Genomic DNA, 15,334 nt, shown 5'->3' on the forward strand with positions numbered 1-15,334 from the left:
GGTGATCTCGACACGGACGTTGCGTTAAACGTGCGGAAAAGATGTGAAAATTTTTCTATAACAAAAAATAAAAAGGGGTGGAGTCTATTTATTTGTGTGTGTGTGTTTTTTTTGTTCTTTCCTTCTGTTTTTATTATAAGTAAAATTGATTTCTCCAGTAAATTGTAATATTTTGTTCGTGATCTCATTTTTTAATAATTCGCTTTTTTATTTAATGTTAACAGAAACATAATACAACTAATCTTATAATATATGTATACATATAACCTTATCCATTATTTGTATTTATTCCCTCTGGTTTTGACTTCATGTTACATACTTCCTTAAATTAATAGCACAAGCAAACAAGACCTTGTAGGCATGGCAATAAAAAAATATAGACAAAGATTGCAGACATGCATTAATTCCTAAGACAAATTTTCCGTCAGAAAAAAAAATTAAAAAATAAAATAAAAATAGGGCACATGGGGATGTTGGTAGAATTGGATCCAGATCATGATGGGAAGAGTTCATTCAATTCAAGTTTGAACCCCACTCCTTCATATGTTTGTACTTTTGCTCATGGTTACTTGTAATTTGGATCACATGGCCCAAACATGCATGCATCCCCCAACCAAATATATATATATATATATATATTGCTAACAAGTAAAATATTTTTTTTTTAAAAGAGATTTTTTTTATTGAATTCAAAATATTTTTATTGAATTTAATACACTTTTCACTAAATCAAAACAATTTTTAATCTTTTCACCTATTTGATGATATTTTTCATTAATTCTTCGGTTTGAACAAAAATGAATTATAAAACTGAATACAACTCACTCACATGAATGTAAGACTTACGAAATGGTGAGACTCACCTCAAATGCATAAATTTATCAATGTAAGATAAAGAGTGAATTTCATATTTGATCAATCTCGCCCTTTGTCTTACATCTGTATTCTGTTTTGTAAAAAATTTATGGGTTCATAGGATAGTCATTACAAAAATATTAATAATCCAAAATACACTTTTCACATATATTAAAATATTTATATATATATATATTTTACACTTTTTAATATAGTTTCTGCGTATTTTTTAATATTAACAATCGCCTTAAGAAGTTATATTTAACAGTTTTAAAAATAATAATAATAAGAGAGTATGTTAGACGTTTTCCTTTGGAAAGGTTGTGGATTTTTGAAAAGTTGGTTAACTTTTCCTATATTTGAATGAGTTGTCTAAGCACCTAACAAACTTGTGAAGGAAGAGGACACCACCAATTGCAATTATAGGCTTGGCCAAAGCTACAAAACTATCATTCATATTGTGGTGAAACCAATGAGTGAGAGAATGAATGAGAATGACTTGACTAGCACTAGTCTTTTGGAGGAGAATTTTTTTGAGTCTTTTTGGAGCAAATTGATAGTGGTGCTGAATTTCACAAGGAGTGTTTTTCAAGTATTTTAAATGGCAAATGATTATTAATATTGGAAATGTGAAGGGGAAAAAAGGTTTTGAAAAAGTATAAAAATATTAGTAACTGTTAGTAAGTGCCATTTATATACTATTTAGGAGTGTTTTAGAAAGTTGGTAAAAAGTTGACTTTTTGACTTTTTTGTGACTTTTTTGGCAAAAAACTGGGTTGTTTGGGATAAAAAAACTGATTTTTTTTGCTAAAAAAGCTAAAAAGTTAAAAAATTGACTTTTTACCATTGTTCCCAAAATGGCCTTAATATTAGAATTAGTGTAAAAAGTACTTTGAAGATGGTAAAAAAGTTATAAAAAAAAAATGTTCTAAAATGCGTAAAATTGATATGAACCTAATGAAAAATGTCTTGGGTTCCGCTTTTGTTTTGTTATTTTCTTCTGTCGCTGAGATACTTGTTAGTAAGACACAAAATATTTTGAAATTTATAAAAAAAGAAATTAGATTTTGTGTTCTATATATTTTTTTGTTATTTTCTTGTGCCCTAAATGCACTTGTTAGCAAAATCTTAAATTTTAGATTTTGTGTAAACAATATTTTGAAAATAGTAAGAAGAAAAGGGTAAATTACATTTGACCTCCCCTAAGATTAAAAATATATACAAGAAATCTCACAATTTTAGCATAATCACATGGAGCTCCCTTAAGGTTTTAATTCACAGAACATTTAGGCCTCGTTTGGCAAGAGGCTATTTTAGTCAATTAGCCAAAAAATTACTAAATTAGCCAAAAAGCCAACAACCCATACCAAAAAGTCAAAGATTCTCTTTTCTCTCTACTTTTTACACATCTTTTCGTAATTAGCCAAAAAGTCATCCCAAACATACAAGTTTTTTTTACCTACCTTTTTAGCCAAATAGCCAAAAAGTTACTAAATTAGCCTGTTCCCAAACGAGGCCTTACTTTCATTTTCATCATTATTTTATATATGCTTCTAGGTATCATGAAAGACATATCATAAAAAGTTTCATGAAAATTTTCCATCATTAGATTAATTTGTGATGTTTTACTGTTTGTTATGCAATCACATGTCTAAGGGTATAGAATATTTATGAAAATTTTCAAAATATTTCTTTCATGATGTCTAGCATTACTCATATTTTATTAGTCATATGGATGAAAAATGGCATTTTCATCTCTTTCATATTGAAATGTATATTTTTTTTCTTATTTATTTTTTGTGTTTTTACTTTAGCCATACCAAAAGAAATATGAGTATAATTATATCCAAATTATGAGACTACTTGTATTTTTTTTTTCAAACATCAAGAGAGATTAGTGTAATTTATCCTAATAAAATTTGTTGGTTCAATCGAATTTAATAAACTAACTGCCTGGGTGTTTAGGGTTTATTATTTTTTTATAATGACTTTTTTACTTTTTTGACTTTTTAGGTTGGTTTGGGAATAGACTATTGTAGTAATTTTTTAATTTATTTGCTAAAATATGAGGTGAAAACAAAATTAGTAAATTTGCGATAATTTTTTGAATTTTTACAACAAAAAAAAAAAGAAAAAAAAAATATACAAAAAGTAGAGAAGAAATGAAACTTTTGACTCTTTTTTAAAAAAAAAAATTGTATAGATCTTTACCTTTTTGGTCTTTTTAGTGATTTTTTTGACTTTTTAATTATTATTGTAACTTCCCAAACTTAGAAACTAAATTGAGAAGTTGTTAAAAAAATTATTTTTTTGAATAAAAAAATTGATATGACATTTAATTTTTAACTAATGACACACAGGTTAGTAATTTTTTAATTTTTTTTAGTAAAAAGTTGACTTTTTTATAGTGTCCGCAAACACTCCTAAAGCATCGTGTATGAATTTTTTTTTTTTTTTTTTTTTTAAAGATGGGTATGGATTCTAGGTTTTATGCCTCTAAAATTCCATATGTTCACTATAAGAAAAAGCATTTTTGCCGATCACTTTTAGCTACCAAAACTAATTTAGTCGCCAAAAGTCACGGAATTGGCTACCAAAAATAATATTAGTCGGCAAAAGTCAGATTTTTAGCTACTAATTTTGTTTAGTAGGGGAATGTTGATTATTGGCTACTAAAAAAAATTTAGTAGCTAAAGATATTACAATTGGTGACTAAAACAATTTTTAGTAGCTAAACATATGACAATTGGCGACTAAATAAAAATTTAGTAGCCGTAGAGGTACCTTTAGCTACTAAATTGTTTGGTAGCCGAATGAAAATAAAAAAATTGATTTTTAATCTTTCCCGACCAAACTTTTGGTCGCCAAATGTCAACTTTCCGCGACAAAATTTCTTTTAGTCGCTGTATATCTACTTTCGGCTACTAAATTGTTTGGTAGCCGAATGAAAATAAAAAAATTGTTTTTTAATCTTTCCCGACCAAACCTTTGGTCGCCAAATGTCAACTTTCCGCGACAAAATTTCTTTTAGTCGCTGTATATCTACTTTCGGCTACTAAATTGTTTAGTAGCCGAATGAAAATAAGAAAATTAATTTTTATTTTTATTTTTATTAAGAGGTTGTACACCCACCATCCAAAAATATTAATATCTTTTTTTTTTATTATCTCAAAATATAAATTTTTTGAAAAAATTAATTATTAAAATAATATGAATTTCTTATTTTGTCCTTTTTTTAAATCTATATAATAAAGTAGAACGGATTTTGAATTTATCCTAGAGACATTTGTCCTACTAGGACATTTTAAGGGTCATGATTCATTTGTATATTCACATGGATGGCTCAAATAACCCCCTTAAGTTTATATCAATCCCCTTCCCGCCCAAACACTAAAGTACCTGCTCACCCACGTCTCATCTCCATTCTACTCACCCACGTCTCATCTCCTTCTATCTTTAAGATCACTCTATTAATCTTTATGTATTCCCCTCTTTGTTCTCACCCACCCCATTCCCTCTTTTATCTCTCTGCTCTCCAGCCCTGTTCTTCTTCTTCTGCTCTCCAGGTAAGATCACTTTTCAATTGCTCTATTGTTTGATTATCACTTTTCAATTGTTCTTGCGATCATAAATAAATGATCATAAATAATATAAGTTCTATATCACTCTGTTGTTTGATTTTTCAAATTTTTTAATTATTATTTGCTCTCCGTACCCATTGCTTCAATTGCTCTGTTGTTTGATTATCACTTTTCAATTGTTCTTGCGATCTTCAATTATCACTTCTGATTAATTCTTGCTATCTGTTCTTGCTTTCAGATTTTCTGATTATCATTTTGTCTCCGTACCCATTGCTTCTCTTTCTCTTATTCTAATCTTCTTTTTCAGTCCAGGGCTTCACACCCAATAAGTGTTTGTTTGAATGGGTTTGAGAGGTTGTTCCATTTTTTAACTGAATCGACAGTTGGGTTTTCTTGAGCTGTCCATTTCATGGGTTAGTTCTGATTAATTCTTGCTATCTCTTCTTGCTTTCAGATTTTCTGATTATCATTTTGATTCTAATCTTCTTTTTCAGTCCAGGGCTTCACACCCATTAAGTGTTTGTTTGAATGGGTCTGAGAGGTTGTTCCATTTTTAAACTGAATCGACAGTTGGGTTTTCTTGAGCTGTCCATTTCATGGATTTGTGCTGCTGGGTTTTCTGGTTCGGGTTTTCTGGTATTGCCATTGTTCTCTTTATTCTTTGTTCTCATTGTTGATTGCTTATGCAGATAAAGGTGGTGATAAGTAATATTTGAATCTGTTTTTGAATCTTTATAAAATATTACTAATCCCAAATCATCTTTATAATGAGCATCAATCCATAAGAAGTAATATTACGAAATGTAATATCTCTATAATGAGCAGATTTTTTCGAAAAAAAATACTCCATTTTATAAGAAGTAAAAAACATCTGTTTATAAGAAGTAAAAAACATTTGTTTATAAAAAACATGCTTAAAGAAGTAAAAATGGAGTGCAGAATCCATTTTTAAGAAGTAAAACATGCTTTGGGAATTTTGAATTTTTATAATGACAAACAGATGTTATAAAAAGATTTGGGTATTTGAATTTGGCTTAAGTAATATATGTGTTAAGCAAGCATCTGTAATTTTTGTGTGTCCAAATTCAAAACCCAAATCTGTACTGATATTGATTTTTTTACAGATGTATGCTTAAGTAAAATTACAGATGTATGCTTATTTTTTTAACTTATGTGTGTCCAAATTCAACTACCAGATGGGATTCTTTCCAAAATCATTTCTATGCTGCCATTGAAAGAGGCTGTGAGAACTAGCGTCCTATCAGAACGATGGCAGTTCATTTGGATTGATCATGCTGACCTCTATTTTGATTCTGCTAATATACTTGGGAGCATTGTTTACTCCAATAGCATATCTAATTGTCAATCCGAGTTGGATAGGAAACTGCAGAGGTGTAAGTTTATAAAGCGGGTCAATCACTTTATGCACCAATGATGCAAAGGCACAAAAGTGGGCTCTTTTGCTGTCCAATTTCCCTTGATCAAGGATTCTGCTCTTCACATTGATCAGTGGATCAGTTCTGCAATCACAAATGGAGTTGAAAACATTGATCTTGACTTATCAGAGTCATGTAGCTTTATGGTGGATCATGCCTCTTCTACTGTATCAGAAAAATATTTGTCAAATCATCAATTATATTAGTATAATAATTTCTCCATTCAAGTAAAGATTAATTTTAATTTTAGGTGTAATAAATGAGAGATTGTTTGAATTGTTTATTATTGTCAAATGATTTCTTAATCTTTCATTCTCTATCAAAAATTGTAATTTATTGGAAGGCCATTAGATTTTTTATTTTGATTTTTTTACTTCTATATTTATTTATTTTTACATTTTTGTAATTATGTAAGATATATTAACCTGTATTTTTTAAATATGCATCAATTAGAAATTTAATGACTCGAAAATAAAAATTGAAAATAATATATGATTGAGAAAATATGAAATAATAAGTTTTTATACATATGAATAAATAAGTAATGTAAATTGTGGGAAAAAAATAAATCCATTTATCCTTATCTTTAAAAAAAAAAATCAAATAATTAATATATTAGTTTAAATAATAAATTTTACGTTGTTTATATAGTGTGGAATAAGTCTTATATTAAATTATTAGAATGTTATATAGTAATATTCTTTTTAGAGAAATTGTTTATTTTTGACTATTGTATCAATAAAAATTAATTTTACGTTGCTTACAATTTATTGCTGCTTCTCTGTTAGATTTGTGATTTTAATTTGTTTAGTTAAGCAATATTGGTAATTGGTAAGTTGGATCAACATATACCTTATTCTCCTTTGTCTACTAAATGCTTGATGAATTGCTTCACAGGAGAGGTCCTCTCTTTTATCATTTTTTTATTTGCTGCTTAGATATTTTCAACAGATAAGAGAGAAAGAGAGTAAGATAGATCTGAGGCCTTTTTTTATTTTTTTTTAAATTTTTATAAAAGAAAAAAAAAAGATTTGAGCTCATATATATGTGTTCAAGGCTCAGATTCAAGCAAATTCCTCCTCTTTTTTTTAAATTTTTTTTAATTGTTGAAACAAATTGCAACAGACTAAAAAAAAATGACAAATAAAATTCAGAGAAAAATTATTACTGTTATGGTTTACCAACAAAAAAATTATTGAAATGTGTGCATTATTTGATATTTAATTTTTTTAATATTTGATTTGTTTGGAATTGTAGAGTATAGTCTATTAAATATATTTTTATAATTGTATTTTAATCTTAAATTTAAATAGTGTTGCGATTATAATTATATTATAGTCCTAACATTATTTATACCGTGCCTTCAGGCACGGGCATACGCTAGTCCATTAATAATACAAAAAGTACAATTATGACAATTGATATGTCTAAAAAAATACACTATCAAAAGGTAATTTTGAAAAATTAATATTTTTAAAATGTAATAATTGTATTATAAAAAGAAATTAAATTCTGAAAATAGATTATTATTTTTAGATGGAAGAAGTAGACAGCTTTCATTTGATGGTTGAACACATCTTTTAATAATTGGGCCCTCACGCGAAAGGTATGCTAAAATGGGCAACTTGTTATTGGCTGTTTGTCGATAGTTTTACATTGCAAAAATTTAAAGGCATAGTTACAGGTCAGTCTGATGAATTTAATTTATCGAGCTCCTTCTCGATTTATCAATCCACTATAAGAAAATACACTTTTAGCAGCCACGTTGTCTATCTCTCTCTCTCGCTCATCACTCTATCTCTGTCTCTCTCTCTCTATCTCTCTTCTTTATCTGACTTTTATCATCACATCACCACCACCACAACTACTACTACTGTGAGGCCTTAGTAGATTAAAAATAAAGAGAATGATGCGACCGAAAATAGATTAAAAACTGAATTTTTGATTTTTTTAGTCTTCACAAAAGAGGCCTTAGTAGATGAAGATTCACTATCATTCCCAATGCTACCACCGTCTATGTCACCACTATCCTATCACCATCACCGCATCACATCATCAAACCACCTCATAACTATCATCACATCACCACCACCACAACTACTACTACTGTGGTTGCACCACACCATTTCTACAAATATTTTCAAAGTTGGGAAAATAGTTATATAACAACCCTACAAGAAAACACATTTTTGGCGACCAGTTTTGACTACCAAAACAAATTTAGTCTATAGCAACACTGCATGCCTGATCCACTTTTATAGACTAGAGGCAATCCTGATGATAATATTATGACAGTTAATTGACCTTAATTTTGATGATGACAGCTTGAATTAAAGAAGATAATAAGTCAATTTGCTTTAATCTCAAATATTCTTATATTTGAATTCACTCCGTCCGTTGCACCACCACATAATTAACTTAGGCACAATGTAGTGTACTGATTACATAAAATATTCAAAATCTGTAAAATTAGTGTCTCCCTTCATCAGTAGAAAGAGTTCATGCAGCATTTCATAAAGCCTCTCAGAACAAGGGTGGATTTTATCAGCAACATAACAGTTGTGAGTTTCACTATTAATATATCTCTGCAAATGTGTGTGTATATATATGAGGAATTTGGGGATCCTGGAGAAGAGAAAAAAGAAGAAAAATGAAAATCATGTGTCTCTGGAAATGTGTATATATATATATATATATATATGTATATATGTATATATCAATCGACCTATGTATTGGAAAGAAGTGAATTACAGAGTTGGAAAGACAAAAGCAGACAAAATCTTGATCACAGTTCACCGTTTCAAATGTGGGACCAATTTGAAGGCTTCCCTGTGTTTGAGTTTGTGTTTGATTTCTTTTATTTTTTTATTAGTCCTGTGGAAGAAAAAAAACTTCTCAATCTCATCTCTATTCTAATTCATACCACCCAAAAAAAAATTTAAAATTAATAAATAAATTTTGACAATAATGCGATAATATGATTATTATAAATAAATTTGTTTTTTATATTAATTTATTTTAAAATAAGAAATTCACAATAAATTTTTCTATTTGTATAGTATTAGTCTTTTAAAAAAATATTTACAATATTGAATTATAGGGAAAATTTTTAAATTATGTATTTGAAAAAAATTTTAAATTTTTTATTTTGAAAAAAATATTAGGACAAATATTTAAGATAATTTAATATTTATAATTTAAAATTTTATTACTTATATTTTTATTTAAATATAATTTTAATATATTTGTTATGTTACGGTTCGATTTGCTCATTGGTTCGATTTTACTATTTTTATTTACTATTTGTTTTTGTTATTTTTTATCTTTACCGAATTTTTTTTGAAATTTTAGAACAAAATTATAATTTTTCGATTTGTTTTGTCGAATGAAAAGAAAAAAAAAAAAATTTTCATTTTTATACCTTTCGCGACCAAAATTTTGGTCGCCAAAAGGTTGCTTTAGAATTAATTAGTTTCGGCGACTAATTTCATTTTGGTCGCCAAACGTCCCACGAAATTGTGGAGGGAATATTACTTCTTCTATTTGCATTGCAAAAGGATCCCAGTTCCCTCCCTCTCGCACTCCTGCCTCTATCACTGCTCTGTCTCCATCGCAAGAGTTGCTGTACAGGTATCTCCCTCTCTCTCTCTGTATCTCCCTCTCCATTTCTTAAACATCTCACACGGCCTTTCGGTTTCCCTCTTTCTCTCTCTCTCTCTGTTTACACACACACACGAATCATATATTCACAACATTGATTCCATATATACTGGATTATTTTCCCAAATCATATGTACACTCACGCCTCTGCCCTTTTCTGTACAGGAATAGTCTCCATCGCCCGAACTCCCCCGAACTGGATCATCCCCCGAACTCCCTCCCAGGTATGTTTGAATTTCGCATCTGTCTCTCCCTCTCTCTGTATCTCCCTCTCGATTTGCCTCAGTTTCTATCTGTCTCTGTTTACACACACACACATACATACATATATATATATATATATATCTACATATATATATATATATATATATATATGTGTGTGTGTGTGTGTCTCAAAACACACAGAATATGAAGTACGAAATGCCCTCAATTAGGGCATTGTTATTGAAATGTGATTCAAATGAAAAATTAGGGCAATGCTTGGGGTGAATCAACCCATTTGCTACATAAACTAGGGCAAAGAGTACTTTTGGCATCTTCATTCTAGTATTACCCATTTTTTAACATATGGCATTTTTTAACATATGTTAGCTCAAGTGAAAGAGTACTTTTGGCATATTATGTAATCCATGTGAATTTGTATAATTAATCAAGTATACAAACATTGATAGAGTAGAATAGTGAAAAATGATTTATGTAGTCTATCTCACTTGAATAGGATACAAGCCTAAATTTTAATTTGGTTTGGACTGTGGCAATGCATTTTTCTATTGGTTAAATGGTGGATCATCAATCTTACATGACAATAATGTTTTCTGTTGTAGGCAATGTGAGGTTAGTTTGCTTTTCTAACATAAATTCTTCAACTAACTAAGGCATATTGATTGCTAAAGGAAATTGTTTGCTAGTGAAGATCCAGTCATCCTCTGATCAGCTGCTATTATGTAGCTTGGGTATTTTTTATGTTAACACTAACAGTTAGGGGTGAACCGCTGATATGTACCATGGGTAGTTTTTTATATTAATACCAACAGTTAGGTGTGAAGAATGGAACATTTCATTTTGCATGACAACGTGGTAATTTCAAATATACTTATATAATCATATTACTGTACTAGGGATGCTTATCTTGGACTTATGAATAGGGATTTTCTGCACCAAACAACTCTTTGGCTCAATTGATTTGTACCCGAAGTTGACATCCTCTTACTTTTGTTTCACATCCAAGTCTTTCCTACAAACCTGTACTGTCCAACAAGATGAGGGATTTTAACTTTGTTAATTAAAAATTTCTTTTCTATGGTGTTTGCACTCGCTTTTCTCATTGTCGGTAAATACATCATTGCCAACTACCCAAAACCAGGCTGCTTGCTAGAGCTTGCTGGTCTACTCTGTGGAGTTACCCGTAATGGTAATCCTGTAGCACAGGATTGTCATTCAGGTTGCTTTTTTTTTATTTTTAATGGATATTAATTTTTAGCTGCTTTAGGTCACATATTATAATATATGTTTGTGGCCACTGTTAGTGCAGGACTAGTAGTACTTAAACTTGCATGTATAGGATTTTGGAGTTTTAACTTCCCACGGTAAGTATGCTATTTGTAAAATGCTCCGTCACCTTTATAGCCTTGTCGTCAACCATTGCAGCCTCCTTCGTCCATCATCTTCTCCAATTGGCCCTCCCTCACTATTCTGATTTGTGAGCGTCAAAAAGCCTATGGCTTTGACATTCTTCTCTTGTTAAGAAAACAAATCTGAGTTTAAGTGGTATAAAAGTCATGCTTAACTCTTAACCTGTTTCATTGTAATAAGAGCATGACATGGTTTTCATTATTTTGATATATCATTCTATCATTGACCATATATTTTCACTAGTACTAGTGCTCTACTAGTTATGCTATCTAGTGGTCCAAAATTACGGGTCATTTCTTAAATTAACTTGTTTTAGAACTAATCGTGTCATAAAGTTCCACCCTAAAAGAGATTTATGTGACAAGCCAAACAGTGAATGAAAAACAACCTAATCTATCTCAACTTGAAATGCGTGTTCTCATGGCTTCCTCGGTTAATGTTTGTGTGAGTTGTAGGTGACAAAATGGACAAGAGTTGGATGACGATAAATAATCGGTTGACAAGTAAAGAGTATCAACAAGGGGTGAAGTCATTCCTTGATTTTGCTACGGCAAATTTAGGCGTAGAGGATGAAATTAGGTGTCCGTGTGTCGATTGCATTAATGGCACAAAATATAGCAGACAAGTTGTGTGGATGCACTTGATCCGAAGAGGCATGGCATCTTCGTATCTAACTTGGGTGCATCACGGGGAACATGTTCCCGTGTCTCGTCCTAGTGTATCAAATGACCAATATGGAGGTAGTGGCGAATGTATGACAGATATCGATGATCCGCCCATGGATGAATTGCCTATTATGTTGGAAGAAATTTATGTGAGTGGTCTTATGGATGATCATACCGACGAGGAACCTAATGGTTTGGAGAGGGAGGATTTGCATAAGTTCACTAGGTTATTCGAAGATGCACAACGCAAAGTTCACCCGACATGTGAAAAGTTTTCTGTGTTATCATTCGTCATTAAGATGCTTCATGTGAAGGTGTACAACAAATGGAGCAACAAGTCATTCGATATGGTTATGCAGGTATTCAAGGACATTCTACCAGAATGTGATCCAACAGTTCCATGGACACTCTATGATGTTAAGAAGTTCTTACGTGACTTGGGGTTGGGATATGAAACAATTCATTCGTGCAAGAATGATTGTGCACTATTTTGGAAGGAGAGTGCTAATTTGGAGAAATGCCCTACATGTGACGCGTGTAGATACAAGTTGAACGATGATGGTGGTAAAAAGATTCCACACAAGGTATTGCGGTACTTTCCTTTGACACCGAGGTTGAAAAGACTGTATATGTCCAAAAAAACAGCCGCAGATATGAGATGGCACAATGAGAAGCGTGTGGATGATGACATATTAAGGCACCCGGCCGATGGTGAAGCATGGAAGGACTTTGATAAGCAACATCCGACGTTTTCTGATGACTGTCGAAATGTAAGGCTAGGGCTGGCAACAGATGGTTTCAATCCATTTGGGAATATGAGCACATCGTATAGCATGTGGCCCGTAATCTTAATGCCTTACAATCTCCCACCGTGGAAGTGCATGAAAGAGCCATATTGCATGATGTCATTGCTTATTCCCGGACGATCGGCTCCTGGAAGAGACATTGATGTTTACTTGCAACCACTAATAGAAGAATTGAAGAATTTGTGGGAGCATGGTGTGCAAACATATGATGCATCGAACGGGCAAATTTTTAGAATGCATGCGGCGGTAATGTGGACCATAAATGACTTCCCTGCGTACGGTAACATGTCAGGGTGGAGTACAAAGGGTTACTTGGCTTGCCCTAATTGTAACAATAATGCATCGTCTCAGGGATTACGAAGTAAAATAGGGTATATGGGTGCTCGTCGCCACTTGCCTGAGAACCACACTTGGCGAACAAGTAAGCTCTTCAATGGTCAAACGGAGCATAGGTCCAAACCTTTGGAGTTATCGGGGGACCAAATACTAGAGCAAATTGATTCTGGGACTTACAAGCCGTATGGGAAGCACCCACAAAATCGAAAACGACAAAGGAATGAACATCAAAATTTGAATTGGAGCAAGAGAAGCATTATGTTTGACTTGCCCTATTGGAAGACGTTGAAGCTTCGACACAACCTTGATGTCATGCATATTGAGAAGAACATATGTGACAATGTCGTTGGGACACTTTTGAGCGTAGATGGAAAGAACAAGGACACGGACAAAGCACGCTTAGATTTGGAGGACATGAAAATACGTAAAGAGTTACATTTGAAGAGGCGTTCTAATGGGTACTTTGAGAAGCCTCCCGCATTGTTCACATTGTCGGTGAAAGAGAGGGAAGGCTTTTGTGATTTCTTGAAATCAATAAAGTACCCTGATGGCTATGCAGCAAATATCTCCAATTGCGTAAACGCTCAAGCTGGAAAATTATCTGGACTCAAAAGTCATGACAGTCATGTCCTTATACAACGACTTCTTCCAATTGGGATGCGTGGGTACCTGAATAAGGAAATTGGAACGACACTTTTTGAGTTGGGAAATTTCTTCAAACAATTGTGTTCAAAGACATTGAGGCGTTCAGATTTGCATAAATTGGATGAACAAATCGTACTCATACTTTGTAAGCTTGAGATGCTTTTCCCGCCGGCTTTCTTCGATGTCATGGTCCACTTGGCAATTCACTTGCCTCGAGAGGCTATGCTTGGAGGCCCAGTGCAATATCGATGGATGTACCCAATTGAGAGGTATTAACTCAGCCCTCATATTACTGTCAAATTTAAGTTAATGCTTTACTGCTGATATAAATATTGCAGTATAACATTGTTATGATGCTTGCAAAATTAGGTTGCTTGGCCGTCTAAAAGGGTTTGTGGCCAACAAAGCTCATCCTGAAGGTTCTATTGCCGAGGCTTACATTTCCAAAGAATGTACAACATTTTGTTCAATGTATTTGGATGGAGTTGAAACATTGTTTAACCGCCCAGAAAGGAATTATGACATGGGTGACCGTGGCCTAGGGTTGGCGGTATTCACTCAAACTGTACGTCCCTTTGGTCTAATGACAAGGGCGTCCGATGTGTCCGTAGCTGAACGCGAGTTGGCTCATTGGTTTGTCCTACACAACAGCACAGAAGTGGATAAACACGTAGAGTATGAATCCTTCATACGTATTTATAATGTTTTTGTTGTAAATTGATTTGTCTTTATCTTAGTAAATAGTTTTTGAATCGCATTTCTTGTAACTAGGGAGCACAAGAACTTGTTACACCAAAGAGCCGGTGCGTTCGACATCGAAAACAGACATCGAAAAGAATTTCCTAAATGGTTCAAAGATCATGTAAGCTAGTATTCTCATATCCTACCATAGATCGTACATTACGTAAATGTTACGCATGCTAGTAACATGACACATGTTCTTCATGTAGATGAATGAATTGCGGAGCCAACATTCCCCCGAAGCAACTGATGATATGTGGTCATTAGCCAATGGTCCTAGTGGCTTAGTGAACACATATTCAGGATGTATTTGTAATGGTGTCCGTTATCATACTATCGACCGTGACAACCGTCGGAAAAGTCAGAATAGTGGATTACTCGTGGAAGGGGAGCATGAAGGGCAATTGATACACTTCTATGGACACTTGTGCAGAGTGTGGGAACTGAACTATTTGTTCACACGTCGGATTGTATTGTTCCAATGTGAATGGTTTAACAGCGGTAGTAGTAGAACTATGCGTGTAGAGCCACATTTCACAACAGTTGATGTAACAAGTCGTTGGTACAAAGATGACTCATTTGTATTACCAAGTCAAGTTGAACAAGTATTCTATGTTAATGACACCAAATTAGGTACCAGTTGGAGAGTCGTTGAAAAGTTTGAACATCGAGGAATTTGGGATGTGCCGGAGATGGATGTCGTACAACCTGATGATGCGTTCCAACAAGAAGAAACCACCGAGGTCGTACCTACTATGGCTATTGATGATGATGTGGCTTTGCGTCGAGATGATATTGATTCTGAAATTATTCCCTTGGAAGTTTTGCAATCTGTCAGAGGGGTAGAAGCCAAGGGTGTTACAGATGATGCCTTCATCTGTGATGATGAAGATGGATTGATGAGGGAGGGTGACGACACAGACGAAGAATATGACCTACAAAGTGATTTTGATACAGATGTTGATGTAGAATCTTGA

General features: G+C 32.7%; 1 protein-coding gene across 1 annotated transcript; it reads left to right on the forward strand.

Moving 5' to 3' along the window:
• Positions 1-11,627: 11,627 nt before the first annotated feature.
• LOC145819327 (uncharacterized) lies at positions 11,628-15,334 on the forward strand. The gene is made up of 5 exons (XM_082913308.1): positions 11,628-12,413; positions 12,987-13,885; positions 13,986-14,249; positions 14,388-14,478; positions 14,567-15,334. Exons 1-5 carry the CDS (start codon positions 11,628-11,630, stop codon positions 15,332-15,334), a joined length of 2,808 nt encoding a protein of 935 aa, XP_082769434.1.

The sequence above is a fragment of the Camellia sinensis genome, chromosome 2 (genome assembly GCF_055761805.1).
Source record: "Camellia sinensis isolate YWXY chromosome 2, ASM5576180v1, whole genome shotgun sequence".
In the NCBI taxonomy this organism is placed as follows: Eukaryota; Viridiplantae; Streptophyta; class Magnoliopsida; order Ericales; family Theaceae; genus Camellia; species Camellia sinensis.

Bases quoted from the DNA above. Each gene is read 5' to 3' on its own strand.
- LOC145819327 (XM_082913308.1), top strand. From the start codon at position 11,628: ATGGACAAGAGTTGGATGACGATAAATAATCGGTTGACAAGTAAAGAG. The intron at 13,886-13,985 runs GTATTAACTCAG...TTGCAAAATTAG, and splicing joins TGGATGTACCCAATTGAGAG to GTTGCTTGGCCGTCTAAAAG. The intron at 14,250-14,387 runs GTTTGTCCTACA...TCTTGTAACTAG, and splicing joins GAACGCGAGTTGGCTCATTG to GGAGCACAAGAACTTGTTAC.